The sequence below is a fragment of the Alligator mississippiensis genome, chromosome 4, assembly GCF_030867095.1.
Source record: "Alligator mississippiensis isolate rAllMis1 chromosome 4, rAllMis1, whole genome shotgun sequence".
Taxonomy (NCBI): domain Eukaryota; kingdom Metazoa; phylum Chordata; order Crocodylia; family Alligatoridae; genus Alligator; species Alligator mississippiensis.
In genome coordinates this window covers 30,310,832-30,338,284 of record NC_081827.1, presented here as the reverse complement: position 1 = coordinate 30,338,284, position 27,453 = coordinate 30,310,832, and the positions used below count along the sequence as shown (strand labels likewise).

At 45.4% G+C, this 27,453-nt stretch overlaps 1 protein-coding gene across 4 annotated transcripts in view; it reads left to right on the top strand.

The window, feature by feature from the left end:
* CELSR1 (cadherin EGF LAG seven-pass G-type receptor 1) overlaps positions 1–27,453 on the top strand; it is a 276,729-nt gene that overhangs the window by 181,535 nt on the left and 67,741 nt on the right. For all 4 annotated transcript variants that reach the window (XM_019487425.2, XM_059725889.1, XM_019487426.2 and 1 more), the window contains exons 6-7: positions 26,504–26,661; positions 27,271–27,434. In XM_019487425.2, the coding sequence (XP_019342970.2) occupies positions 26,504–26,661; positions 27,271–27,434 (322 nt within the window). The remainder of the gene's footprint in view (positions 1–26,503; positions 26,662–27,270; positions 27,435–27,453) is intronic.

Below are 27,453 nucleotides of genomic sequence, written 5' to 3'. Positions count from 1 at the left end.
ACACTAATGGGGGTGGGAACCTCTATTTCCACCCTGGTGGGCAGAGTGCAGTTCAGCTACTGCCATGTCTGTCTTTGCTAGGTGTGAGAAACTACCATCGTAGGCTGCTTGTAGATGTTAAAAAAATTTTTTTTAAATGACATGCTTTACCAGAAGAAGCAGCGCATTACTTTGACCTAGCATCTATATAGATCGAGTGCTTCAGCAGGGCTTTTTGGCACTTTTATTTAAAGCTGAGTCAATCGGCTACTGGATAAAAGTACCAATAAAGCCCCACTAAAGCACCTGATTTATACAGATGTTGGGCGAGCCAGATTCAGCTAATGCACTACCCTTTCTGGGCATGTGCCGGGCTTGGTACAGGAGTGCATTGAGTTTAAAGTGAAGCGCCATTTAGTGGCAGGGGGGAGGGTATTAATGTCTGCAAGCAGCCATACATTACCACCTTCTGCCTCTACCAGACAAAAGGTCAGCTTCAGCTAATGGTACATCTACTGTTCATGGTGGTGGGGTGGGAAGGTAACTGTCAAACCCATGTATCATCCATGCTTTCTTTCCATCTCCAGCATCCAGTAATGGTGCTTCTGTGTTCCCTGCTCTGCATGACTATCACCATCACAGTGTTCGTATGCTGTATTTTCCTACATGCCTCCTGCATCCACATGAAATCTAAAGTGCAGGCATAGGTACCTACTGTCATATGACAAAAAGTAAATTGAAAGGCACATTAGTTTCATGGCTTATTTTGCGTCCTCAGAAACCTATTTAGGTTGGCTTGAATTTTACGCTAGCCCTGTGGAACAATGTAAGAGACATTCCAGATGGTCTTTTTTATTTCTATGCAGTCCCCACTTCCCACACTTTGTATTGTAGCTAACTATTCCCCACCAGACATAGATTTCCATCTTAATCAGGAGATGACAAAGCACCTCAGGGTGTAAGTTGATGGTTTTCCTACAGACAATATTTCCTCCTGGAATAACTGTTCTTTTTTTGATGGAGGAATCTCAAGACAAGTTTATATCTTGCAGTGCCACCAGACTTGTAGCACAGCTGTAAATAAAAACATATGAATCTCACTAATATTATCCTGGCACCCCAAGCCTACTCCAGCCATGTACATACACGCATGCACAGTGACTCACAATTTGATGGTGCTTTTGCTGAAGAGAAATAAAACTTTTAAAGCTGTCAGTAATAAAAGAATCCTAGAGTTTAGCAGCTGCAAAACAGAGAGTTTGGTTATAGAAAGGAGCACAATCTTGAAGTAAAAGTGGCAATTATTACCCTGCTATGACACAGGAAGTTAAAAGGAAGATACATTTCCTTTTTTTTACCCTGGACAGAAATGTTATATACTGTTTCATTGCTTCACAGGCTTACCTGCACAAATACCTTCCAGCCTCCCATTCAAGAAAGCCACTATCAACAGGCACCAGGATCCAGATTCAGGGAAGCAGAAAGAAGAGGGCTCTGGAGGGCATGTTGGCAGAATTTCACAGCAGACGATGTGACTGCCTCACTGATGCTGGGTCAGGGACAGCCATCTCAGCCTGCAGTGAAGAGAGAGGAGTGTGCAGTAGCTGAGCACACACACCACTCATGGCAGAGCCACATGGGAGAAAGAACATCAATGGCATGAGGAGAAGTATCTGCAGTAAATGGCTTTGTTTGAACACCTGGGAGTTATGGCCATAGGTGCTAGAACAACCAGGTTCAAGTTCATGTTCATCCCTATCCCATAGCCATGAACTCGCACATCCCTAATACCATGAACTGCAAACAGCAGCCTGTGTGTGAGAGTTATCCATTCCCTAAAAAAAAATGCCCATGGTCAGGTTTGCACTCATCACTCCCTCTCTGAGCCAGGACAGTGGAGTGACAACAAGTATCCTCACCACAGGACATTGCTATTGGTACATGTTATGCCTCCTTAGGGCACTGTTTTTAAACCAGTGGGTTGCTACCATTGCTCACCGTTGCTCTGCTTCATGCTTAAGCAGTTGCTGTACTGATGGTGTTATTTACTTCGAATAAATTCTTTTTTTGGTCAGTCTCTTTGTTTTGGTGAGAGATTTTACTACAGTAGAGAGCAGGATGGATTCTTATCAACTCAATTTTATTTCTACATCACTATTATAATAAACACACTTTCAAATAAGTCTTCCCTTTTTAGGAGCACTGATGCAGAGCCCACCACTCTACCCTGGGGCATCAGGAGCTTTGTGGCAAAGAAAGGATTGAGGCCCTGGACTCAGAGCTTGTGGCCTCAAACCAACTGCTTCCACCACTAGGATCAGAGTAGGGAAAAGCCATGGCTCCCTCTCAGTGCTCATGGCTGTTCACCAGAATATGGGAAGTATTATACTATAATTGTTGGGTGAGCACCACATCCTTCCTGGTGTCTAGAAAGGCAAAAAGTTTTCTTGGCATAAATAAACTGAGGAAGGAGCAGCTCAGAGTAATGCAGTGCTCAGAACCAAGACATGTGCTCACCAAAAGTGGACCCCTCCCTTGAATCAGTATTGGGGCAGCATGCATGAGGTGTGCGTGGCTTGAGTTTGCCTACTGTGCAGTGTGGCTGCTCTTGTCTAAGGTGGGCTAGCCCATGTGGAGCACCTCAGCTAACACTGCAGAGAAGATGAGCCCTTAGCTTCACCCTTGTACAATTCCTGTATTTTCTTTATTAACTCCATTTTGACTGCCAACATGGTCACTGTGCTCTGTTCTACTGTTCCCCTCTGTGGCTACTAACTATCATTCATCTTTGCCTTCATTTGCTCAGAACTCTTTGTTAGTTTTCTGAACCATGCAAAGGTGTGTTTAAAGAGATGAAGACCCTGAATGGCAAAATGCTTCCAGAAGGTCTGGGAGAAAATGCTCAGATACGCCCTTTTAAAAGTCACATTGGCCTTTATGCTCAGTTGTGGCATAGAGGGACAGGGGCTTGATCACAACCCTGATTAACCCAGCTACCTCTTGGGGGAATGTGAAACACCTGTACTCTTACTGCTGTCTCTTGGGCTCAAAGAGCACCGGTATTCCAGCTCTCTGCTGTGCATAAGACCCAATATTTCTAGCTTGCATCTACCACCCAAAGGCAACCAGAATCTGGCCTTTAGTCTAAGCTCATGTACAAGTATAAATGGAACGAGCAGACCCCTAAAAACTGACAGTTGTGCTAATCAGTGTTAGAGAAATTAATGTTGTGCTTGTTTTGAATAAGATTGAATGAAATACAGCTACACCACAGCAGAGGGACAGATGCTTACTGCAGAACACAAGTGCCACCATGCTAGCTGTTTCTGGAGCTGACAGATAGGCTATCACGTTTCCTTCTGCAAACACAGACCTAATCTGATGATACCAAATTCACCTGTTATGGAAACATAATTGTACTATAATAAGGAATGACAGTTGACCCCACCTTACCTACCCACTTACTATTCCATTGTTATTTTTGGAAAAACAAAGCAAGCTGTCCAATAATATTTTATGTAAACTTGGATTGCAAACTATATGTTAGTTTCAAAAGTCAGTCTTTTTCTGACTAACTTTATGATATTCTGTCTTTCAAAGTGGCTTTCATGCTTATACAGACTGCTGGGTTGTCAGCCTTGCAGCATGCAGCTCCTATGTAACTAATAAATAATCAGGAGCATCCAGTATAGAAACCACCTTAGCCTGGACTACAGTAACCCCATCCCTGAGCAAAAGTTTGTTTTTATGCTCACTTGGCTTTGGGTTTGCCAACAAAGTTGTTTGTTCGAGGGATAATCTATAGCAGGGGTGGCCAACCTGCAGCTCTGGAGCCACATGCAGCTCTTCAGAAGTTAATATACATCTCCTTGAATCTTTGCACAAGCACATGGTGACCAGATACCATTTGGAAGCTGGTCACTGTGTGCTTGTCCAAAGATTCAAGGAGATGCATATTGACTTTTGAAGAGCCACAGGTTGGCCAGCCCTGATCTTTGGCATAGGAACATATCCATAAAGAACTGAGCAGCCATCACCCAGTGTACTTAAGCCACCTAACAACCTTTGGATGTGGACAATAATCAGCCACTGAATTTAAAGGATACATTGTGTCCTGAGACTATCCAGATCTCTCCGCTTGTCGGTTTAACATTTGGAAAGTGACTGATAATAATATTCTCACACAGCAATTCAGTCATAGGATCTGTGTCAGCCTGTGTACTGGGGAGAGATATGATTGATTTTACATCTTTGAAATGTTAGAATCCTGTCATAAAACAGATCTTAATAGAAATCAACTCATTAGTTGACATGATCCAGCATAAACATTTATAGAAGTAACATAAATTACCTGTCACTGATGACATCTAAATAAGGACAATTGTGGCCTGTGAGATAATTCATCAAATTGATTCTAATGGTTTCAAAAGTAATTTATTAAAGGATGGAATAGGATTTTATGCGTAGACAATACAGTGTTAAAAGACTCTGATAAGGCCAGTATGAACAGATAGGGGGCCTGTTTGTATTACAATAGAATTTTTTGTGCAGTTGACTTTAATGAGAAAAGATGCTCCTATTAAAATAAAATGTAAGATATTTTTCCAAGTACAGCAGGCATTGAATTTGAAAATTTACCCCTCACTGAATGATTTACTCAAACACTGAGAAAAAACGTCATTTCCTTCCAAAATCTAACCTGATCAGAAAAATTCATCAAAACATGAAGACCAAATAGCAGAGGCCAGCTGGTTGCAGGTTTTCAAACAGGAACACATGGAGCAAGGGAAGCAGGAACAGCTCCCTCTCCATGTTGTTGCTTGGCCTATCCATAGACAGGTCACAGTTACTTACTTATTTTCTCACATACAATATCCCCCCCAAATAACACACATACCTTGTTTTTGGAAGGCAGAATGTAGGGATATTTTTTTTCCAGAGTTATGAATGACTGTGTATTATGGGGTAAGTCCTCTCGGGAACAGTGTCCAGGAAATGTAGCATCCCAGGAGACAATCTGTATGAGAGAGCAGTGTGGCTGGAAGTTCCTACTACCTGCTGTCTCACCCAGACTTTCTCCTGGGATGCTACACCTCCTGGACACCCTGCATAATACATGCACGCCAATTCTTAGGGGCTGATATGGGTGGGAAATGTGCATGTTTTATGTGAGAAAATATGGTATCCCTGTGCTTGAGTGCATTCAAGTGCAGCTCTTTCACTGGACAGGGAAGCAGGGAAAATGCAAAGCCATAGACCCACTCCTTTCTCTTCCCTGTATTTTCTCTCCCACTCTTCCCCTTATGCACACTGGCTCATGGGATAAGCTTTCCTCACTAAGAAAAATGCAGGTTTTCAGTCTTCCTGGATGCATCTACATGTGCAAATGGTCCAGGAGCAGTTTACTCTTGAGAAAAGTACTCAAGCAAACTCTCCCAGGCACATGTCTACACATGTGGGGATACAAGAGAAGATTTGCTGCTACTAGCAGCAGACTGTTCCTACTCCCTGTGGTCCTGGAACTGGCCCCTGCAGCAGCCAGGGGGAACTAGCCTAGGAAAGAGCTGTCTCCTGGAGCAGGCTGGGACATTGCTCCCTGCCCCCAAGAACTGCCGTTGCTGGGCAGGGACAATGTCCCTCTGCCCCAGCGGCAGGGAGCTTGCAGCCCTTGCCCCATGATTGTGAGGCTGGGGATCCTTATGTCCCAGTGCCAGCTCCGTGGTCATGGGGCCAGCAATGGGAGATCCTTATGTCCCAGCCTGAGTCCCACGGTCACAAGACCTGGGCTGGGAGATACTTCTTTCATGGCACCAGGTCTACAACTGCAGAACTGGTGCTGGCAGAGAAGGATTTCCCAGCCTGGGCCTCATGTTAATGTAGCTGGGGCAGGCAGAAAAAGATTTCCCAGCCCCTGCTCCTCAATTGCGATCAAGAAGCAGGGTCTGGGAGCTCCCTGCTGTCAGGGCAAAAGGCTCTGGTGGTAGGTAGCAGGGAGCAAGTAGTTCCTGGGAGCAGGGAGCAATCTCCGGTCCCTTGCTGCCCGGCTGACTAGGAGCACATTTGCTCCCGGTCAGGTGTGTAAACGTGTACTACTGCGCAGTTATTAATCATAAATAAATTTGCTACTTGCATTTGCAGGTAGCAGATTTACTCACGATTAGAGCCCAATACTGTGCAGTAAGCATCTGCACATGCAGACGTGGATGCTTACTGTGCGTTAATTAGTTCTACTCGGCAGTATAGTATCTTATGTAGATGCACCCCCTGAGTGCTCCAAGCAGGGAGGGCTGAAGTTCCCAACTCCTTTTCATGCTTGCCTGAGGCTAAAGTAGCCTAATAAAGGACAGTAGTGAGTAGATACCAAGTAACTCTACTGAAACCTGAATTCTACTGGCTGCAGGTGAGATCTGAATCAGACTTGCTGTGTCCTTCAGCCATGCACATCAGCACAGACCTGATCCTGTGATGCAGAATTACTTCACTATGGGCAAAAGCTAACTAACAATATCAGACAACATGTTTTTGGAGAAAGAGACTGTAAAAATTGAAATGGTGTGCAGATAGAAACCCTGAAGCTGTTTTTTTTCAAATTTAGAGAATTTCCCCACTTGTAAATCCAGGTTTCCAGACAGGTAAAGGCATAGTCTTCAAGGTCTCTATTCAGGGTATGCAGCAGGAAGGATTGTGTTCTGCTCTAATACATTTCCATCATATAGTATTTCCATCCAAAGCAAAACAGATGTTTCAACCAACTCTAATCATTGTGATTTTGAATAACTGCATTCCTGGGGTTATTATTGCTTTATCTCTGCTCTCATTGTTAATAGTTAATAAATGATAGAATATATTAGTGAACTGTTCAGGTCAGCTGCAATGCAGCAGGCTGGCTGATAATGAAGAAAATTAGCTTCCTATGAAGCACTTAAGGAGTTCTTAGCAAGAGCGCCAGTTTGTACTGAATGGGCACGTTGAGACAAGTGCATGCATGCAGTATGCAGCAGCACAGACCCAGGTGCTGGCCCCAGCCTCCCCTACCCCACCCAGGGCAATGTGCCATGTTCCAGAGTGCCTGTGCATGCATGCTCCCCAGGGACAAGTAGCAGCGGCACTTGTTGTGCTGCTGCTGTTTGTCCCCAGGAAAACGCACGTCCCTGCTCATGAAGATGTGCCCAATGACTTTTCCTCTACAAAGCTGCTTTGGAATCAAGATTTTTCTTACGGTTTTATAAGGAGACTTACGAGATACAAAGAATAATTTTTTACTAAGTTTGAACCCTTAATTTATAATTCTGTAAAGGACCTCATCCAAGGATATTTGCATAAAAGGAGGACCTTCATTTCACATAGAAACATGTAGGGAGCTCTTCAATTCCGTACAACCCAAATGCAACTCAAGTGATGCAGCTAAAAAGCTGCTTTTCATGCACAGTGCATTTACAAGAGTTCTGCAGGTGGCCTGCCTGTTAAATGTACTCTCACACTCAAGTAGGAAAAATGTTTGTCTTAGTTAATGAAGTGCTGTCCAGTGAGTTAGGCTTATTTGAGCTTCAGGGGAGCACCTTCCAAGAGCAGAAGTTACTGCATCAGCAGATAGTTATGCATTTTTGAGCAAGTTTGTACTACTAAAGAGTCCAATTTTTAATGTATGATGAACGTATAATTCACAGATCTGTCCTACAAATCAGAAGAGTTTGTTGCAGTACATTAATCAGGCATCTGTATTATTTATCTGATGGCACTAACTTGCGTTGTCTTTTTTTTTTAATCTGGAACAGTTAAAATTACAATACTTCAAAGGAAAGTAAGGGAAATAGATTTTCCATTGTTGAATGTTTCAGCAAATCACAAAAAACTTTGCTCCTAAGTCAAAACTTAGTAGTAGTCAAATGCATCATGTGCTGCTCCTGTCTGAATATGGAATATACTGTTTTCTGCCCACTCAGAAAATTATTTTTTACCATACTCAGGAGACATGCAAGCAATATTTATCTCTCTCTTTCGTACTAACTTTCTGACAGTTAAGCCAGCCTAACTTTTCTTTAAGCCAATTTAACAATCATAGCATACACATATATGTGGAGCAGAGTCGGCTTAATGCAATGCAAGATAAGGAGTCGCATTAATTAAGCTGATTTAGCTCACCAGATGGTTGCCATTACGGGTGTCCTTACATGTGCTCTGGGGGGTGAGGGGACTTTAATTAGAGTGGCTCTGAAAGCCACTCTAATTAAAGTCTAGCCACACAAGTACACACATGTATTCAGCATCCCGTGCTTCAAAATGGCAGTGGGGGTGCTTTAACTGAAACACATCAAATGAGCTTTAGTTAAAGCACCCCCGCTGCCATTTTGAAGCACGGGAATGCTGGATACACAAGATGAAGAGGCTGCTGGAGTGTACTAATTAGTACGTTCCAGCAGACTCAATTAACTGAGTCTGCTTTGACGTACTGTACTTACAGCTCATCAGAGCAGCGTGCCTGCATGTCTACAGGCACACCATGTTAAGGAGCTGTATGTGTGTATGCTCCACCATGGCTTAACTTAAATCAGTTTAGTTAAGTTGGCTTAGTTAAATTGCCTTATTTTAAATTGGCTTAGTATGTGTGTACACATCCTTAGTCTACAAGGTGCAGGAAAATCCAGTCCACAGAAATTGGTACAGACAAAGAAGGATAGGTTTCAGATTAGAAATAAGCTGCAAGCTTTTAACAGTGAAAGTACTTGAAATAACTTCCCTATGGTCATGGTAGGTTCTCTATTGCTTCATGTCTTTGAATCAAGTCTGGATGTCCCTTTATAAGAGCTCTGCTCTAGCTCAGCAGGGTTTCATCCAGGAATGTTCTAGTGATTTTCTATGACTTATTATGCAGGTGATTGATTAAATGACTTTAATAATCCCTTTCAGCCTTAAAAATTGGCCAATCTGTGAGGGAGAGAAGATTTGTGAAAAAAGCAACTCAGCTTCAGGCTCCAAAATTCTGCTTGATTGATGCATGCATCTTCCCAGCCTGTTATGAACCAGAGAACAGGATAGAATGGTGCCATAGGGACAGTTTTTTTCCCACATGGAGCATCGACATGGGAAGTGTCCCCTCTGTGTCAGGGTTTGCAGGAGACAATACAAACCTTAAGTTTTGCTAAAGCAAATTCCAGTCAATAAGCATTTCTTCTGGTAAGGATTGAGTGAAAACAGAGAGAGGAAGCCAGATTTGTTTCTAGAGTGAGGACGTGACCTCACTGGATGTAAATATAAAATAAGTTGTGTCTAGTTTTGTGTATCAGCAAGTGAATATCTAAAGCAGTGAAAGCCATCATGGAGAACATATGTGAGGGATGAAAGGGATGATTTTCTTACTTTGCTGACTATTCTTTCCCATTAACCTGGGTATAAACATTTTTCTTACAAACATCACACAGCTTGCTTGACAGCAGTTGGAAATATAGGTCCCTTCATGTTACAATACATTCTACCAAGTGTTATGTAGGTGAAAAAAACAGTCCTATCATTTTTAGATTTGCTACTAGTTTTGTTTCTAAGCAGGTCTCCTTTCTGCTGTTGTAAGCACAATTTTTTTCAGTATTCCACTTCAATGGGAGGGAAAACATTGAGCATAGCACATTGTATCTAGCTAAGTCCTTTAAATGGCACCTCAGGAATTTGTTCTAAACCCTTTGAAGTACATTCTTATCTATATTCAATCACCCAGTGTAACAGGGGGCCTTCCCAGGACTGGTTAAGTTGGCCTGCCCACCTGTTTCTGGGCTAACTGCCCACCTCTCTTGCCTGCCATACCTTGATGAAAAATGATTAAGATACTACCCAGGTGGGAGGCTGCCCATTTCCTGCCCCAATGCCAGGGGGCATTATCTACAGCTCTGAAACCTTCCCTACACTGCAGCCCATGCCTCACAGATGGCATCTAAGTTCTTAACATCTCCGGCCTCACACTGGGCCCCATAATCCTCCAGTCTGGACCCCAGCTAGATCCCTCCTAATCAGGCAGACTACTCCGCCCTCATTCTGGGCTCCCAGGCTCCCTGCACTCTTCCCCCTCTTGGGTGTGGCCCTCCTGGGACCTTTGGCCACACAGGCCAAGGCCAGTCAGAACCCCAGGCCCTTGGCTCTGGGTATCCCTGGCCAGTCAGAGCCCCTGGCCCTTTTGACCCTTCTGGTCCTGGTGCCAGTGCTGACCAGTCGAGAGTACCTCAAATCAGGCTTCTGAGCACCTAGCCCACACTCTCTTACATGGGTCTGCCTTCGCGGGCCATACTACGGGGTTACCCACCTGGTTATGGGAGCTGGGGTTATTAAGGACCCCAATCCCACCTCTCACCAGGGTGGTAACTGGCCTGGCATTTCCTGGCGACTCCCACACCACTAGGAGCCCCACCAGGCCACCCATTCCCGGCAGGGTGCAGTTTTAGGCCATGCCCAGGACCAGCAGCCTTCTCCATCCCCATAGCCCCAGCCCAGAAACCTCCAAGTTGTTCTTGAGTCTCAGCTCTGCTGGCTGATGTCTCTCTCACAGCTCCCAGCAGTAAATTGCTGCTTCACCCTATATATATCCTGGGTCTCAAAATGGCCACTGTACTCAAGCACCTGGCTGCTTCCTGCTCCAGCCCTTAAAGTGGCTGGCATCAACAGTGCCCTGCCACACCCAGTAACCTACAGTAATTCTGTGATTTACAGAGAAGTTTTTAAAGTATCTCACATATGTCTATGAAGGTGAGGAGAAACTGCTTTTGGCAGAACATGTGTATTTTATGGGGTCATATGTGTATTTCAGGGGCTCTGTATGCACAAAGTCCCTCACAAATGTTACTGAATCGGCACGGTCATACATCGTGCAAATCTTTATGGAACAGAGAGTGTTAATTTGTGAAGGATGGGTTCTGTCACCTGCACTCAGGCTGAGCAGCATTTCACTTAGCAAGCTGTTTCAGGGAAGAAAATGGGACTGCTACTAGACAAGGATGCTGCTCAGTGTGAATGCGGGTAGCACATTTTAGTATTATTGTGTGTTCAGTAATGGAGTACAGTGTCTGGACTCTAAATACAAAATAAACCATCACTAAAATGCAATATATGCAAATTTATACTGTAAACAATTTGGGGGGATTTTGTGTTGTACATAGGTCTGAAGTGTGGTTGAAGAAACAACTACTAGATTGAGAGAGGGGAGTGTGCAAAGGGAGGTAGAGTCTTGGGAGGGGAAAGATGAATGAACTTACAATAGAGAGATATTGTAGCTATAATGGTCCAGAAAAAAGGCCTGAGGAAGGGTATTTGGTACCTGAAAGCTTGTCTGTATCCCTCCCAACTATACAGTTGGTCTGATAAAAGGTATTCAAAATAAATGCCTCTAATAAATAGGGAGTCACATAAAAGATATCCTCCACAATCAATGTCTCTAATAAATAGGGAGTCAGAGTGAAGCTAGACAGCTATAAAGGAGCAGGAGGAGGAGGGCCCACAACCATTAACAGTACAATAATGAAAATATTTTAGAAGCTGAGCAACACAACCCTAAACAAAGCAGTTTTCAGTGGTCCAGTCTTGTGGTGATGAGTGCATCAATTGTGGTATCCTGTTCTTTCTCTGAAAGAATGGGCATCATTTCCATGCAATCGAGTGGTAGAAAAGGTACTGCTTCCAATTTTTGCTGTCTCATTATCAAAGAACAGGGAAGAAACCAATAACACCTGATACCTGGACATAATTTTTAAAATAAAAGCACTGATACTTCTACCGGAGGGTGTGGGCAGGGGTTGGCTATTTCCTTAGCTCAAAGCATTTCTCTGTCTACCAACATCACAGTTGGGATGAGTCTTATCCAAGAACTTGTCCTATGCAGCAGTTATGTCACATGTAAAGATGTTTGTTGTATACACTGGAAAGGAAATGTGCAGTTGGATGTCATCAGTATGTTCATGGCAGCACATAGCTTCTTCCTAACATTTCATATATATTTAAAAGAAGAGCAGGATAGGCTGATCCTGCAAGATCAGTGAGGGATCCAAGGATGAAGAGCGACTGCCCATTATTGTTCTTTGGCATATGGTAAAAAGGAAAGGTCAGTGTGGTGCTACACCATTCACACCAGGGAGGTCTTAATAGGGATGTTAGCAGCATCTCATAATGAAGTGGGTCAAACCTGGGTCAAGGTATATGATATCAAAGATTAGCTCTGGATGTAATTATAAGGAGGTTATCATTCACTGCCAGTGAACTTTTCTCCTAGCCCAACCTGAACCCTGAGTGTAAGGGGAATTTTACTTTTACAGTGAGTTTGTCTAGGTCTGGTACTTTTATAGCATTTTGAAGTTTTTGAACCTGCACTGAAAAATGTTTTGGCTGTCACAAACTTTTACGCATATGCTAAATTCAGCTAAAATTAAGTATTTACCCAAAAAAATGCTGTTAGACTATTCAGCAAATCAAGAGGGATAACACACATCTAAGGAATAAATAAAGACCCTGTGTGTAAGAATTTGTCTTTCTTGTCTTTAGTGACTAATCAGGTGTATCCTATTGGAAGCATAGGAAGGATTCTCCATTCTGTATACTGACTTGGTTTGCAGATTTTTTTTTTCTCTGTTATGTATGCAATTTTACAAAACAGAGACTAACATTAGTAGTTTTGTCTTAATTTGGCCCAATTTCGAGTTTCCTGATTGACTGTTCTGATCAGTGCAGTCTCCAAGTCCATACAGAGGCATTAAATTTCTCTGGTTTTTACCAATTTCTTCCTTTTAGGTTATAAATGTCATGCTTTTTCAGGTCCTGCTGCTATATGTGTTGTTACCAGTTTATTTATTTATTTATTTTGCAGAAGTTTGACTCTGCTCTGCCCACTGAGACTGGGCTGGCAGTTAATGAGCTTTTTTGACCACTGAAGCAATGAGGTATTGCCTGGGAATCTGAGGGCTTTTTTCCTTTCATGCATTAGATTGTTGAGCCGAGGCCAGCAGGTTAATGAAAGGGTTCTCTGAACCTGGCTAGCTGCCTAATGAGACTGAGTGTGTTTGAACCAAAAGGGCAGAACTGACTTCCAGCATATGTGGTGGACTCTGCACATTGCTCCATTTTCTGCTAATTATTACTGTAGCCAAAACAAAATTATGAAATCAAAAATTTGTTTAAAAGAATATAAACATGATATATTCTACTCTGAAACACAACAGAGAGATTTATGGGCTAAATAAGCAAATGAAAAACTTAAAAAAAATATTGAGTTTGAAAAATAACTAGGAAACAGACTCTTTTTAACCTTTAACCACTCAAAATTGTCCATAAATCATTAGCTACTGATTAACACTAACATGAGGGTAGCTTTTTGTAAAGCAAGTAGAAACTTGGAAACATTGATAGAAAATGCTGGCATTGGTTTTGGAATGGCATTTCTTTTTTAAAAATTACACTAATTATAGAAGCAAACAAGCTAAGCTCTGTATATTAAGCCCTGACACTAGAAATAACTTTGATAAAAGACCAGCCTTGCAATTTAAAGGGTTTTTTTAATAGATTTGCTTTTTGTGTAGTGATTTAAGCCAAGAGGATTGTTTGCAATATGCAGCTTTATATCTGTCCCTTGAGAAAAATGGGTTCCTTCCTGCCATGCATACCTAGATTTGTTGTGTCTCATTTTCAAGGGTACCCTCTTCTTGTTTTCAAACTGTTAGTCTTGTATGTGGTTTGCTACAAAGTTGTTTCCTATTTTATCAATTGCTTCAACAGAAACAAAGAGACTGGAGCAAACTGAACTATTAATCATAAAGTTTTTAAGGTAGAAATAGGCCTGGTTTGAATTCAAGAGATAGCTGTGAAATTGGAGGAGTGTTAGATTCATTGAAAAATATACTTACTACATAAATACATTTGTAAAAAAAAAATAAAAAAAATCAAGTGGCCACTTTTGCTCAAAAATTTGCACTTGGGAATTTTGAGGAAATAGCTACTGGAGGAGACAATGTGGGGCCACTATAAGTAGAACTGGAGCTAGTGTGTTAAGTAGTGTATAAGGCAGGGACAGGCACTGCCCAGGGGAAGCAGGGGCAGAGGCATGGGACAGAGGTGCAGCTCATGGGGTGGGGAGCCGGCTCCCTCCGCTGCTTGTACTCTGAGAGGAAGGGGGGGGGAGGGTGTGCCCCCCAGATCTGTGCTGGAGATGGCACTGCTGGCTTTTCTTGGTGGGAGCTGTGCTCAGAGCGGGCACCAGTGATGCTGGGAGGGGGCTGCATCCATCCCAAATTTCACCACAGCTCCATTCCCAGCACCACTGCCAGGCTCCCAGTGCAGCCTCAGTTCTTCCCAGTACGTGGGTGGAAGGAGGACATGGAGCTGGGCTGCGCCTAATAGTGCGGGGCTGGGAGTGGAACTACAGTGAAATTTGGGGTGGATGGAGCCCCTCCCAGTGCTGCTGGTGTCCACTCCGAGTCCAGGCCCCACTGAGAAGAGAGTGCCGGCTCCAGCCTGTCTGCCTGCCCCATGCAGATCCAGGGGGCACCTCCCCAACCCGTGCCCTCCCGGCATGCAAGCAGTAGCAGGAGCTTCCCCACCCCCCCCCAACGAGCTGCCCATCCATCCCATGCCCCTGCCCAGGCAGCACCTGCCCCCTCCCTCCTTCACCATGGGGGCATTGTTCTGCCCCCCACACACCCTTTCACGGAACCCTCCCCTTCCACCAGAACAGACTTACCACCTGGAGGAAGTTGTATCAGATCAGTATCAGCTGATATGCCTCCTTAAATATCTGCTATTGGTATCGGCTCCCAAAATCTTTATCGGTGCACCCCTACTCTGAAGTCATTCTTTGGAAGGCAGCAAGTAAGTATAGCTTTTGATGTAGTGTTCTAGAATATGGGTAACAAAGACTTTGAAAGGATTTTGTTTATAATGGGCATGTCTACACGTGCACTTTCCTGCACGTTAGATTCATTGTTCTCAACCCAGGCAGCAGGGAGCCATAACTCCTGCTCAATTTAATCCCAAGCTCCAGTGGGCAAGGGGGACAGCTCCTCCACCCCTGGACTTTGGGACTAAGCCCCAAGCTCCACACCACCCAGACCATGGGACTAAGCTCCATGCCACCTGCCAGCTGGGGCTGCCCCCAGTGTCCCCTGCCAACCTGGGGCTAGCACCTGGGCAGCTGTGGCTAGAGCTCCCCTGGCTGCTGCGGGGAGCAACCCTGGACTACACTACTCCCATAGGGCGCATCCAGACGAGTGCAGTCATGTGGTATGTGGCATCGCAAACATGTTGCAACACCACATACTGCACAGTACAGTGTTCTCCGTACTGTAAGGACATGCTGCCCAAGCGTGTGCTGCTCCAGTTTTCTTTTTCCATGGGTTTTTTGACCCCAGCATATCCAGGGGTCAAAACAACCTGTGGGGAAAAAAATGCAGCCATGCACACTGCTGAAAAACAGAGCTCGGCTGTCCGGAGCCACACTGCAGCTGTCAGCCAGGCTCCATGCAGTGGGTTTGCCATGGCTGCAGTCCCAAGAGGTGCCCAGGACCCCAAGTAAGGCTTCTGGAGCCAGCACAGCGCTGGCCCCAGCCTCCCTTACTGTCCTCCTGGGTAAGTTGCCATGTGCATGTGGCATGGGCATTCCCCAGGGACAAGTAGCTGCAGCACAAGATGCACTGTTGCTAGGTGTCCCCAGGGAACCAAATGTCCAGGCACATCTGGATGTGCCCATAGGGTGCAATTTTCTCCTGACCCAAATACGTATGTAGATGTGCACTTGGGAGAAGTTTACTGTGTATTAATTTACTGCACAGTAAATACATACATATTAATTGCACGTGTAGATACACCCAATTTTGACAGCACTCCTGCCTGACTTCAGACTAACATGGCTAACTAGCACTCTGCAAGGTCAGCTTAGCTTTGTGGGACCAGGAAGAATTAACTTAATTTGTAGCTTGCATATGTTTTTCCCCTTGTTTAAACCTCCTGGCATTTCTTGCTTTGAAGTGCCCTGTCCTTGATATTTGAATTTCAACCTATTTCCAGACAAACACTATGTGAAAAAGCAGCATTTAGGGATAGACAGTGAGAGGCAATTTTGGAGTTCCATAAGCAGGAACTTAGTTACGTGCCTTCTGTTAACATTAATGGGAGTCATGCTGGTAAATTCCTGTGCGCTATTCTGAATTTTCACTCATGAATGCAGAATTACTGTATGGCAAAGCTAATGAAGCTTGGCTTGCAGGTAGCATGATTTTTACAGGAGTGGATTTGGAAAGGAAGAAAGGGTAATCAAGCACCCAATTCCTATCAGAAGTCAATTGGAGCAAGGCACTTCTCTCTCAGCCATGTCCTTGAAAATCTCCCTCAGAGAATAACAATACAGAAGTTGCTTTTTTGTCCCGAAAACTTTCTTCTGTAAGAGTTTGATCCTGCTCTTATTGCAGTCCGTGGTCAAAGAGCAGATGTTTTCTATGAAAGCAAAGATCCTGCTATTCATAACCTTTTGTTTTAAACCCTTGTAGGAGTGATTCATTTATTCTGCTATTATCTAAAGAATATGGGACTGGATTACCAGTCTGGCCCCCTGCTATTACAGGTAACAAACAGCAGCATATAATTCCTTTCATAAACTGATCAAATCCCACCTAAAAACTAGTCAGTCTTTTGCCCCCATTACACTTATCAGGAGGTTGTTCTAGAGCCCCAGTCCTCAGAAGATTAGAAAACTTTTTCTGATTTTCAGATTTAATTTATATATTTTCATTATTGTGCTAATGCTGTCCTTCAGTTTAAATACCTCTTCTCCTTCACTGGCATTTATGACCCTGATTTTTATTATATTATTATATCTTTTCTCAGTCTTTGTTTGCTAAACTAAACAAGCCAAGCTGTTTCATTCTTCTAGCATAAGCTTTCCATTCTCCCAATCATCTGAGTAGCTTTTCTCTGTATCTGTTCCAGTCTGAGTTCATCTTTCATGAAGATGAGTGAACAGGATTCTACATGGGCATCCAGAGGAGGTCTCACCAGTGCTTTTTACCATGTCCTTTGTATATTCTACCTACTGGAAACACATCATGGTAGGAGTCTATTACAGGCCTCCCTCCCAAGAAGAGGGGTGCAGTCAGGCATTCTATGGAGAGCTTGCACTAGAGACATGATTGCCATGGGTGACTTCAACTACTCTGACATTTGTTGGGAGGACCACTCAGATACCTCCAGCAGGTCAGCCAACTTTCTGACAACCATAGATGATCTGTTTCTGACACAGGTTGTGGAAGGGCCTACTATGGGTAAGGCCACTCTGGATTTAGTGCTGACCAAGGGGGAGGACATCATAGGCAACCTGGGGATTGGTGGTACTCTGGGCAGCAGCGATCGCAATCTGATACATTTCACCATCCACCATAAGACTGGGAAATCAGTCAGCAGGGCAGAAGTCCTGGATTTCAGGAAGGCAGATTTTGGCAAACTCAAAGGCTAGTTGGAGAGGCCCTCTGTGACCAGCAATTGGACAATTTGGGAGTCCAGGAACAGTGGTTCTTCCTTAAGGAGGCAATTCTCACAGCTCAAAAACAGGCCATCCCCACGCAGAAAAAAAGCAGGAAAGGAACCAAGAGACCTGCCTAGCTCAACAAGGATATTATGGAACTATTTAAAAAGAAAGAAGCAGCATATAAGCAATAGAAAATGGATCAACAACCAGAGAGGAATACACCTGTATCACCAGGGCCTGCAGATACGAGACACGGACAGCTAAGGCAGGCATGGAAATCAAGCTGACACCTGGCAAAAAAGGCAACAAAAAGTCCTTCTACAGATTCATAGGGAGCAAGGAAAAGGAAAACAACAAAAAAATCAGGATCCAGTGTGGGACCCCTACTGAATGCTCAGGGGCAGCCCACAATTGATGCCCATGAAAAGGCAGAACTCCTAAATACGTACTTCACGTCGGTATTCCTGAAATCACACAGGAGCTGTTCACCTGACCAGAGGCCCAGAGAGCATGGAGAAGACAACAGACTACCTGAAATCATTCCTGAACAGGTGAGGGATCTCCTACAACACCTGCACACTTTCAAGTCTGCTGGGCCAGATGACCTGCACCCAAGAGTCCTGAAAGACCTGGATGAACTTATAGCAGCACCACTGGCCAAGCTGTTTGAAGAGTCATGGAACTCAGGAGTGGTCCCAGATGACTGGAAGAGGACCAATATGGTGCCCATCTTTAAGAAAGTGAAGAGGGATGACCCGGTAGACTACAGACTGGTCAGCCTGACTTTGGTTCTGGGTAAAATCTTTGAAAAATTTGTTAAGGAGGCAATCAATTACAAGCTGGTAACTGATGGGGTGTTAAGAACCAACCAGCACAGCTTTGTTGAGGGTAGATCATACCTGACTAGCCCTGTGTCCTTCTACAACCAGGTAATGAGCCATCTGGATGAGGGACATGAGGCTGACATCATTTACTTAGATTTCAGTAAAGTCTTTGATTCAGTTTCCCACAAGATGCTCCCAAACAAACTGGAGGGTACTGGGCTGAACCAGTCTACAATGAAGTGTGTGGACAACTGGCTTAGAAGCCACTCCCAGAGAGTTGTAATTAATGAGATGGTCTCATCCTGGAGGGCCATCTTCATTGGTGCCCCCAGGGATCGGTGCTTGGATCCATGCTCTTTAATATATTAATGACCTGGACAAGGGGATGGAAGGCTCAATAATTAAGTTTGTGGATGATACCAACTTGTGGGGAAACGTGGACACATCAGAGGATAGGGTAAAGATCCAGGACGACCTTGACAGATTGGATTCATGGGCAGAATGGAATTAGATGAGATTTAACAAGGAGAAGTGCAAGGTCCTTCATCTGGGTAGGAAGAACCCTCATCATAACTACACAATGGGTGGTGGTCCACTGGCTGGCACAGCATCTGAACGAGACCTGGGGGTCATGATCAACCTGAAGATGAACATAAACCAACAGTGCGATGAGGTTGCCACATACAACTCTGGTGTGCATCAGCCAATGTGTGGCCAATAGATCCAGGAAGGTACTCCTCCCCCTCTATTTGGTGTTCGTGAGGCCTCAGCTGGAGTACTGTGTCCTGTTCTGGGTACCTCACTTCAAGAAGGATGTGGATCAACTTGAGAGGGTACAAAGAAGGCACCATCAGGCACCTGCTGGATGCCTGATCCAGCCCTTAAAGTGGCAGGCACCAACAGTGCCCTGCCACAGAGCCCAATAACTTCCTGCTTATGGCAGGGGACTGGACTTGATGATCTTGCAGGTCCCTTCCAGTTCTATGACCCTATGATCATCCGGAACATGCTAGGATCACATTATGGCTCATGGCATATTAATTCAGTGGGGCCTACCTTTTTGGCAGGTGTGCCACAGATTCATCGTACACCCTTTTTGAGTGCCATTCTGATCCCTGTCTCTGCCTGATCTGTTGCTCTGTTTTTGGCTTCCTGCCCTGTGCTCCCTTCCTGATCCAATTCTCTTCTTTCTGCTTCTTGCCCTATATGCTGTTTGCTCTCTCTTGTCCCCAGTCTCCTGTGTACCCCACACAGAGGCTGCCTGTGCCATTTGTGGCATGTGCAGGTTGGCAATGCCTATATTAACTAATTGCAAGATCAGTTAATACACCAACCTTTTTCCTGCTCCTCAGCAATTTCCAACTAACAACATTTTATAGTAGAGATTCTTGTTGTTAGTCCATAAATGGATGATACTACATTTTATATTATTATATTTCATCCCATTTATATTACTCAAGTCCCAAGATCATTCAGTTCTTCCTGTCTGGAATTCCAATCCTCCTATTTCACTGTGACAGTACCTCCTAACTATGTGTTATCATGAAGGATCCAGGTTTTTGACCACAGAAAAACACGGATAGGATGCACCCGAGGGTGCTGAGAGAATTGACTAATGTGATTGCAGAGCCACTGGCCATCATTTTTTAAAACTCATGGCTATCAGAAGAGGTCCCAAATGATTGGAAAAGGGCACAGAAATAGTGCCATATTTAAGAAAGGGAAAAAGGAGAATCCAGGGAACTACAAACCAGTCAGCTTCACCTCAGTCCCTGGAAAAATCATGGAGCAGATCCTCAAGGATTCCATTTCTAAGCGCTTGGAGGAGGAAAAGGTGATTACGAACAGTCAGCATGGATTAACCGGGGGCAAGTCATGCCTGACCCACCTGAGTGCCTTCTATGATGAGATGACTGGCTCTGTGGATATGGGAAGACCAGTGGGTGTAGTGTACCTTGATTGTAGCAAGGCTTTTGATACGGTCTCCCACAACATTCTTCCAGGCAAGCTAAGGAGTATGGGTGGGTTGAATAGACTGTAATGTGAATAGAAAACCAGACAGAGGGTTCAGAGGGTAGTAATCAATGGTTTGTTATCTAGTTGGCAGCCGGTATCCAGTAGAGTGCCCCAGGGATCAGTCCTGGGGCTAGTTTTGTTCAATATCTTTATCAACAACTTGGAAGATGGCATAGAGCAGGGGCAGGCAATTATTTCGGGCGGAGGGCCACTTACCCAGTTTTGGCAGGCTGTTGAAGGCTGCATGGGTAAATCCACTCCTTGACAGGTGCCCCACCCCTTGACATCACAGGTGCCCCACCATCTTGGGACCAATGTCCCAATGTCTTGGGACCAAGGTCCCAGGGCCAGCACTGGTGGGGACCAAAGCAGTGCACGGGCTGGCAGGGGTCTGTGGAGCTGGGCTGGGCTGCACCAGCAGGCAGAGGGGGGAGCTGGCCCGGCTCCATAGAGCCCCTGCCGGCTGGGACCCCATGCTCCTGCCACCCTGCTCTGGACCCCGCTGGCACTGGCCCCAGGACATCAGTGCAGGCCTCTTGTTCCCGCTGGCTGTTACACCCGCTCACTCCCAGTGCCCCCCAGTCCAGTACAGGCTGGGGGCAGCACACAGCCCCGACCCCTGCTCACTGGCAGGGAAGAAGCTGGTGCTGAGCGCAGGGAAAAGCAGCCCCTTGCCTGCCCCATGGTCAGCACCCCACTCTGCAGCTGCTCGCAGCCCTCCTGAGGCTGCCTGTGCCTGCTCCGGACGGCCCCACGTGGGCTGCGAGGAGCTGCAGTGCGGGGCGCTGGCTACAGGGTGGGGGAGGGGCTATTTTCCTCCGCACGGGAAGGAGCCTGGGGAAAAGCGGCCCCTCCCCCACCCCATGGCTGGCGCTCCCTGCTGCAGCCACTTACAGCACATGCGGGGCTGTCCAGAGCAGGCACAGGCAGCCCCAGGAGGGCTGCGAGCAGCTGCAGAACGGGTCATCAGGCACGAGACAGGTGTGGGGCCGCTTTCCCCCCACCTGCACTCAGCTTTTCCCCAGGCCTCTTTTCCCCGGGCTCCTTCCCTGCCCAGGGTCCTCCCCTGCTCTTCCCCCACTTCCCACTTGGCTGAGGTTCTGGCACCACTGAAGCAGCCACGTGCTCCCAAGCCAGAAGCCCCGGCTGGGGCTTCCGGCGGGGCCAGGCGGACCCTGCTGTTGTGGGAGCCCACCGGGCTTCCCCTGGATCATACTGCCATTGGTTCCTGTCATTTTTGACAGGAACCAAGGGCAAATAAATATTAATTTTCTACATTTTTTAGGGGCCCCACAGGCCGGATAGAATAGCCTCATGGGCTGGATGCAGCCTGCGCGCCATATTTTGCCCACCCCTGGCATACAGTGCACCCTTAGCAAGTTTGGAGATGACACCAAGCTGGGGATAGTAATAGATACACTGGAGGGTAGGGCTAGGATTCAGAGTGACTTAGCCAAATTGGAGGATTGGACCAAAAGAAATCTCATGAGGTTCAACAAGGACAAGTGCAAAGTCCTGTGCTTAGGACCAAACAATCCCATGCACCAGTTCAGGCTGGGGGCTGACTGGCTGGGCAGCAGCTTTGCAGAAAATGACCTGAGGGTTACAGTGGACAATAAGCTGAATATGAGCCAACAGTGTGCCCTTGTTTCCAAGAAGACTAACACCATACTGGTCTGCATTGGTAAGAGTGTTGCCAGTAAGTCAAGGGAAGTGATTATTCCCCTCTATTGAGCGCTGGTGAGGCCACCAGTGGATGAGGAGGGTAATCACACAGGGGGCACCACGTTCATGTGTGAACACACACATGCAAGTGGCAGCCAGGCAGCATGGGAAGCAGCTCACGCAGCTCCCCACAGGTTAATCTGTGGGGAGAGGGCGGGAGAGGGGACTTAAGGCCTCTATATTAAGCGAGGGATAAAGTTGGGCAGGGCTGGGGCAGTGCACAAGGCTGGGGCTTGGGGGCTGGGGCCAGAGTGGGAAGGCATGGCTACAGGGCTCCAGCAGCGAGTGGGACCAAACTGTGGGAGGCTTGTCTGGGGTTGGAGGCAGGGGCTTGCTCCCTGCCACTGCATGCACTCTCAGGGGGAGCTTGATGGGGCACATGCCCCCCAGAATTGTGCATGGGGTGGGGGCAGATGTGGGCTGGCAGATGTGGGCTCAGGTTTCCCCACACTGATGCTCTCCCCCAGGGCCTCTGCAGCACAGCAGGCAGGACCCAGCACAGCAGGGCAGAGTGAGGCAATGCAGGGAGGGTCAGTGCTGCTGCCGGGAGCCCTATGCTGAGTTGTGCTCCCCTGCTGCTGCCGAGTGAGCAGGGGGCACCTTGCCATGGCAGTGTGGGGCACCTGTTGGCAGCACCAAGCCACCCTGCTCTGCCCTGCCCTGCCCTGCCCTGCACAGAGGCCCCAGGGGGAGGGCAGCAGGGTGGGGAGACCCAAGCCCACAGCTGCCAGCCTGCATCCATGTCTCCATTCCCTGCCCCTCCCCCAATCTCTGCTCCAGCTGTGCTGCTGGTTGGGGAAGGTGAGCTAGGCTCACGGGCAGCAGCCAGGTCTCTGGTGCTGCTGGAGGCCAGCAGGAGGCTGAAGACTCGAGGCCCTGGCCCCATAGCCCTGGCAGCTGCGGGCCCCTTCCATCAGGGCTGGAGGAGGCAGGGGGCTGTGAATAGGGAGTGAGGGGCACTGGCAGGGCCAGGGGCCTGTGGATTGGGAGTGAGGGGCATCAGCAGGGCCAGAGGTGTGTGGGTTATGAGTGAGAAGTACCAGCACCTCGGAGCCCAGGGGGTTGTTGTTTGGGAGTGAGGGGCACCAGCAGGTCTGGGGCATTGTGGGTAGGGAGTGAGGGGGCACCGGCAAGGCCAGGGGGGCTGTGTGTCTGTAGTGAGGGGCACTGGCAGGGATGGGGAGCTGTGGTCAGGAGTGAGGGTGCCAGCAGAACTTGGGGGCTGTGGCTTGCAAGTGAGGTATAGTGACATGGGCAAGGCACTGGCATATCGGGACTGCTCAACACCACAGAGCAGCTGTGGGGGACAGCCGCAGCTGGACCCGCACCCTGGTGAGTGAAGGAGGCAGGGGGAGCTCTGATTTTCCATGGTAAAAGTCAAATGCCAAAATGTATAGGTATTTAGAATTTATTTTATTATAGTGATTGAGCACTGGTAGGCTTCCAAATTGCTTTAAAATTGTAAATATATCAATAAAACATTGCATTTAACTGATTCCAGTATACGCAGTAGTGTTTCATTTTAATTGCATAAAAATATTTGGGGTTTGTTAAACAGAGACATTATGGGGATTTTATCATAGAATTTGCTATTTTTAAACAGAGAAGACCAGGATCCTTGGTTATCATCAAATTTAATGAACATGCTCTTTCTTTTTGTGACAAGGTTATTAATGATAATGTTAAATAAAATTAGTCTCAATTTTGACACTTGAGGTCTTCCCCCTCTAACCCTTTGACAGACATTTTTTCAGTTAAGATTTCTTTTGTACAATATGCCCCATGTCAGGGGCTGGGAAGGTGTATATTGGACTCAAACAAAAAAGTGCTACTCAAAAGAAAAAAAAACTTAATATCCCCTATCATCATTAAATCATCCACAGATTTCATTTTTTACACATCACTAGCAATACATTCTCAGCAAAAGTCGGGAGAACAAACAGGCCTTGAAATATGAGCAGGAAATTAATTGATTCAGAGTTTTTTGAGCTGGCGCTGGGAGGAAACACTTGAGGACCTTTTGGTGAAAGATAAGCTGCTATATTCTTCATCAGCATAAGATCCCAAGCAGCACTGAGGTATAGCCCTCAGAACTGTAGCATGTTTCCCAGGAGGCTAAGCCTAAGGGCAAAGACCCAGATCACAGTGACAAGTCAATGTCTAAGGAAAGGCTGTAATCACCTAGTCAATATAAGTGACAGAACCCCATGTTGGCCACCGCAGGGCAGGTTGCAGTGCAGTAGAACCTCTAGATTGAAAGCTTGGTTAACGCTGCCCAAGCATACACAGCTGAAGCAGCATTTTCTCTCTCACTCCCAATTCCTCTGATGCCGCCTGGGTATCAAACAAGAGATGCATTTTATTAAGGCATCCTGAACTGAAGGGTTAGCTAAGTCTTTCCTTCCCATGAGTAACAGCAGTATCTAAAACGTTCATTTTACAGTATTTAAGGGCCTTACTGTTAGCAGATTTTTTATTTATTCATTCATTGACTGGGAGCAGCTTCTAGCCAAATTTTCAGCATTGCAGCTATGTGTGCTCCCAGTCATTTCCAAGTTAGATTGTTACATAGCCCAGGGAAAAACAAAACTTGCCTTAATATCACTTAATAGAGGTCAGAATCTTTATTTGAATAGCTGCCAAGCTATGTGATCACATCAGCTGTTGATAGGGGAAATGGAAAATGCACTTTAACTGGAATTGTTTGAAACCAGGAAACATCTTTAAAAAATGGTTTTTTGCACAAGTATAATTAGCTTTGCCTCTGAAGCTGTAATTCTTTACAAGGATGAAATCAACCTTTAAATATTTCAGCAAGTTTGAATTTGCAAAACCTGAAACGGACAGAATTGGGGTTTTTTTCTCCCCTTGCTATTTCTTAGTTTTTGGTGAAAATAAGGAATTCAGAATTGCACAGTGCTGCAAGGTAAATGGCTAAAAGTTCTGAAAAGAAGCTGAAGCAGAGGCCAAATGTGTCGTTACTACTAGTACTCAAAGATCATAAAATAGTTCTTGATTTTCAGTTGTGTAATGTGTCTGGGTTAGATCCTGTTCACTTTTCTCATATTAGTAGTTCCACTGACCTCAGGGGGACACGAGTAAACCAAGTAGGACCTGCCTTATGAATAAGACCTGCCTTATGAACTATATACTACTTTAAATGTTTTCATAGATGCAAAAGCAGAAAATTATCTACTTTCAGCAGGTATGAAATATGAAAGATCTAATTCTTTGTTTGCATCATTATTACCTCTTTTATAAACATTAAAGATGTAACCCTCAGAAGAACCTGTATCTCAAATAATTTTGTTTCTGTATGGCAGCTGCTTTCTGCTGTTAATTACAAATGAAGTAAATCTGATATTGTAGTTAACAGAGTTGTACTGGGACAAAGGAAAGTTTTGTAATTAAGATGCGAGGCTGGGATTTAAGAAGTTTGCATCCAGTCCTGATGGTGCCATAGACTTTTTGGGACTTTGAATCTTTTAATTTTTTTGTATATCCTTTCTTTTTTTTGTAAAATAAGGAAGATGCCACTCTGACCTCACAAGTGGACTTTCAGGGTAAAGTAAACAGCTCTCGACTGGCCCCCAGCTGCTCTGGGAAATCCCCACCCAGCTCAAGGCTCACTGCCGGCTGCTCCAGAAGAGGGGCAGCTCCAAGCTAGCCCCCAGCGGTGCTTCATTGCCCAGCTGGGTGCTTGGTAGCAGGTGTCCCACCAGCCAATTGGGGAAGGGGTCTGGGAAATAGCTCTGGGGGAGGGGACACTTTCCCAGCCCCCTGCCCCAATCGGCTGATCAGGGCAAGGGGCTGGGAAACAGCTGCCCCAGATGCAGGACTGCCTGTCCCACACCCAAGACCTCAGGTCTGACCTTGGTGCCCCCTACCAATTCAGGGCTGGCACGTGGGGGAGCCTAGAGCTCCCCGTGGCTCCCATATGGGAATAGAGCAGGGTCGGAGTAGCCCTGCCCTGCACTGCTCCTGTCAGGAGCAAATTTGCTCCCAATGGGCAAATGGGTATATAGATATACTCCCAGAGAAAGCTTACTGCATTATATTAAGCTTTCAGCACATTAATTGCATATGTAGATGCACTCACTGTGTAAACAATTATTAGAATACAACTTGAGCTGTGATCTTCCCACTTCACATAGGTTGAAAAAAGATGTTTGAAGTGATTTGAGGCAATTCACTTTATCCAGAGAAATGCAGCCAAGCTGCACATCTGTTTTTCAAGTTCAAATCAAGGGTAAAAATCATTCCATTGTTTGTCTGGAAGCTTATTAACATTCTCTGAAATCAGCCATTGGGTTTCCTTTTGAATAGCTGACCTGGAAGAGATACCCCTTAATTCATGTTTGTGTACCCTTTTTGAGTAATCTCAAAAGAATGTGAAGAATGTCACTTTGTGAGTGAATTGGCACTGTATGTATTCCTTTGTGTGTCTAGCATTATTTACAAGTGTGTCATTTATTGTTTGAAGCCTAACATTGGAAGATTAGGAATTCCTCATGGGCCTTCTGGAGAAAAGGTGGCAGTAGTGACAGTGGATGACTGTGACACAGCAGTGGCTGTGCGCTTTGGAAGTCTCATTGGCAACTATACATGTGCTGCACAAGGGACTCAGTCTGGCTCAAAAAAGTAAGGGCATTTTACATATATTTTCTTTTCATTTTCACCATTAAGGGAAATTGAGTCTATATAGCAAAGAACCGATAAGAAAGCAAACTGACCACCTTTAAACTGGCAAGGTGAAATTCACTGCCACTAATTGTAACTGGGAGGGGTAAGGTGAACTGCTTATAAACAGAGCTATGCCTAAATTAACTGCAACTGTATAAGAAAGGGATCTAAGAATTAATGAAGAAAGCTCAGTGAAAACATCTGCTCTATGTACAAAAGAAAGTACAATGTTAAGCTTCAATAAGAAAGGGACAAAAATGGTTAAAAGATGGTATCATCATTTAAAATCACACCATCCAAAAAGGATGTAGCAAGAGAGAAGGGAAAAGCAGTGAGATACTTAAACAGGCTTCTCTAAAAGGGAAGATGGTAAGCTCTGCATTGTTTCATTTAAAGAACTGAATAACAAATAACATGGTAGATATAAAATAAAGAATAATACAGAAAAAGGCCATCAGATTATCCTTTTTTATAAACAAGAGCAAGGGGGCACTCACTGAAATTAAGGCTCGTTTAAATGTAAAAATAATCTGTATCTTATTTCTTTATTTCTTCTTATTTCTTTAGGTCTTTGGACCTCACTGGCCCCCTCCTTCTTGGGGGTGTCCCAAACCTACCAGAAGATTTTCCTGTGCATAACAGACAGTTTGTTGGCTGCATGAGGAACCTCTCCATTGACAGCAAGCCAATCGACATGGCTAGTTTCATAGCCAATAACGGCACTCTGCCAGGTATAAGCTCCTGGTATTT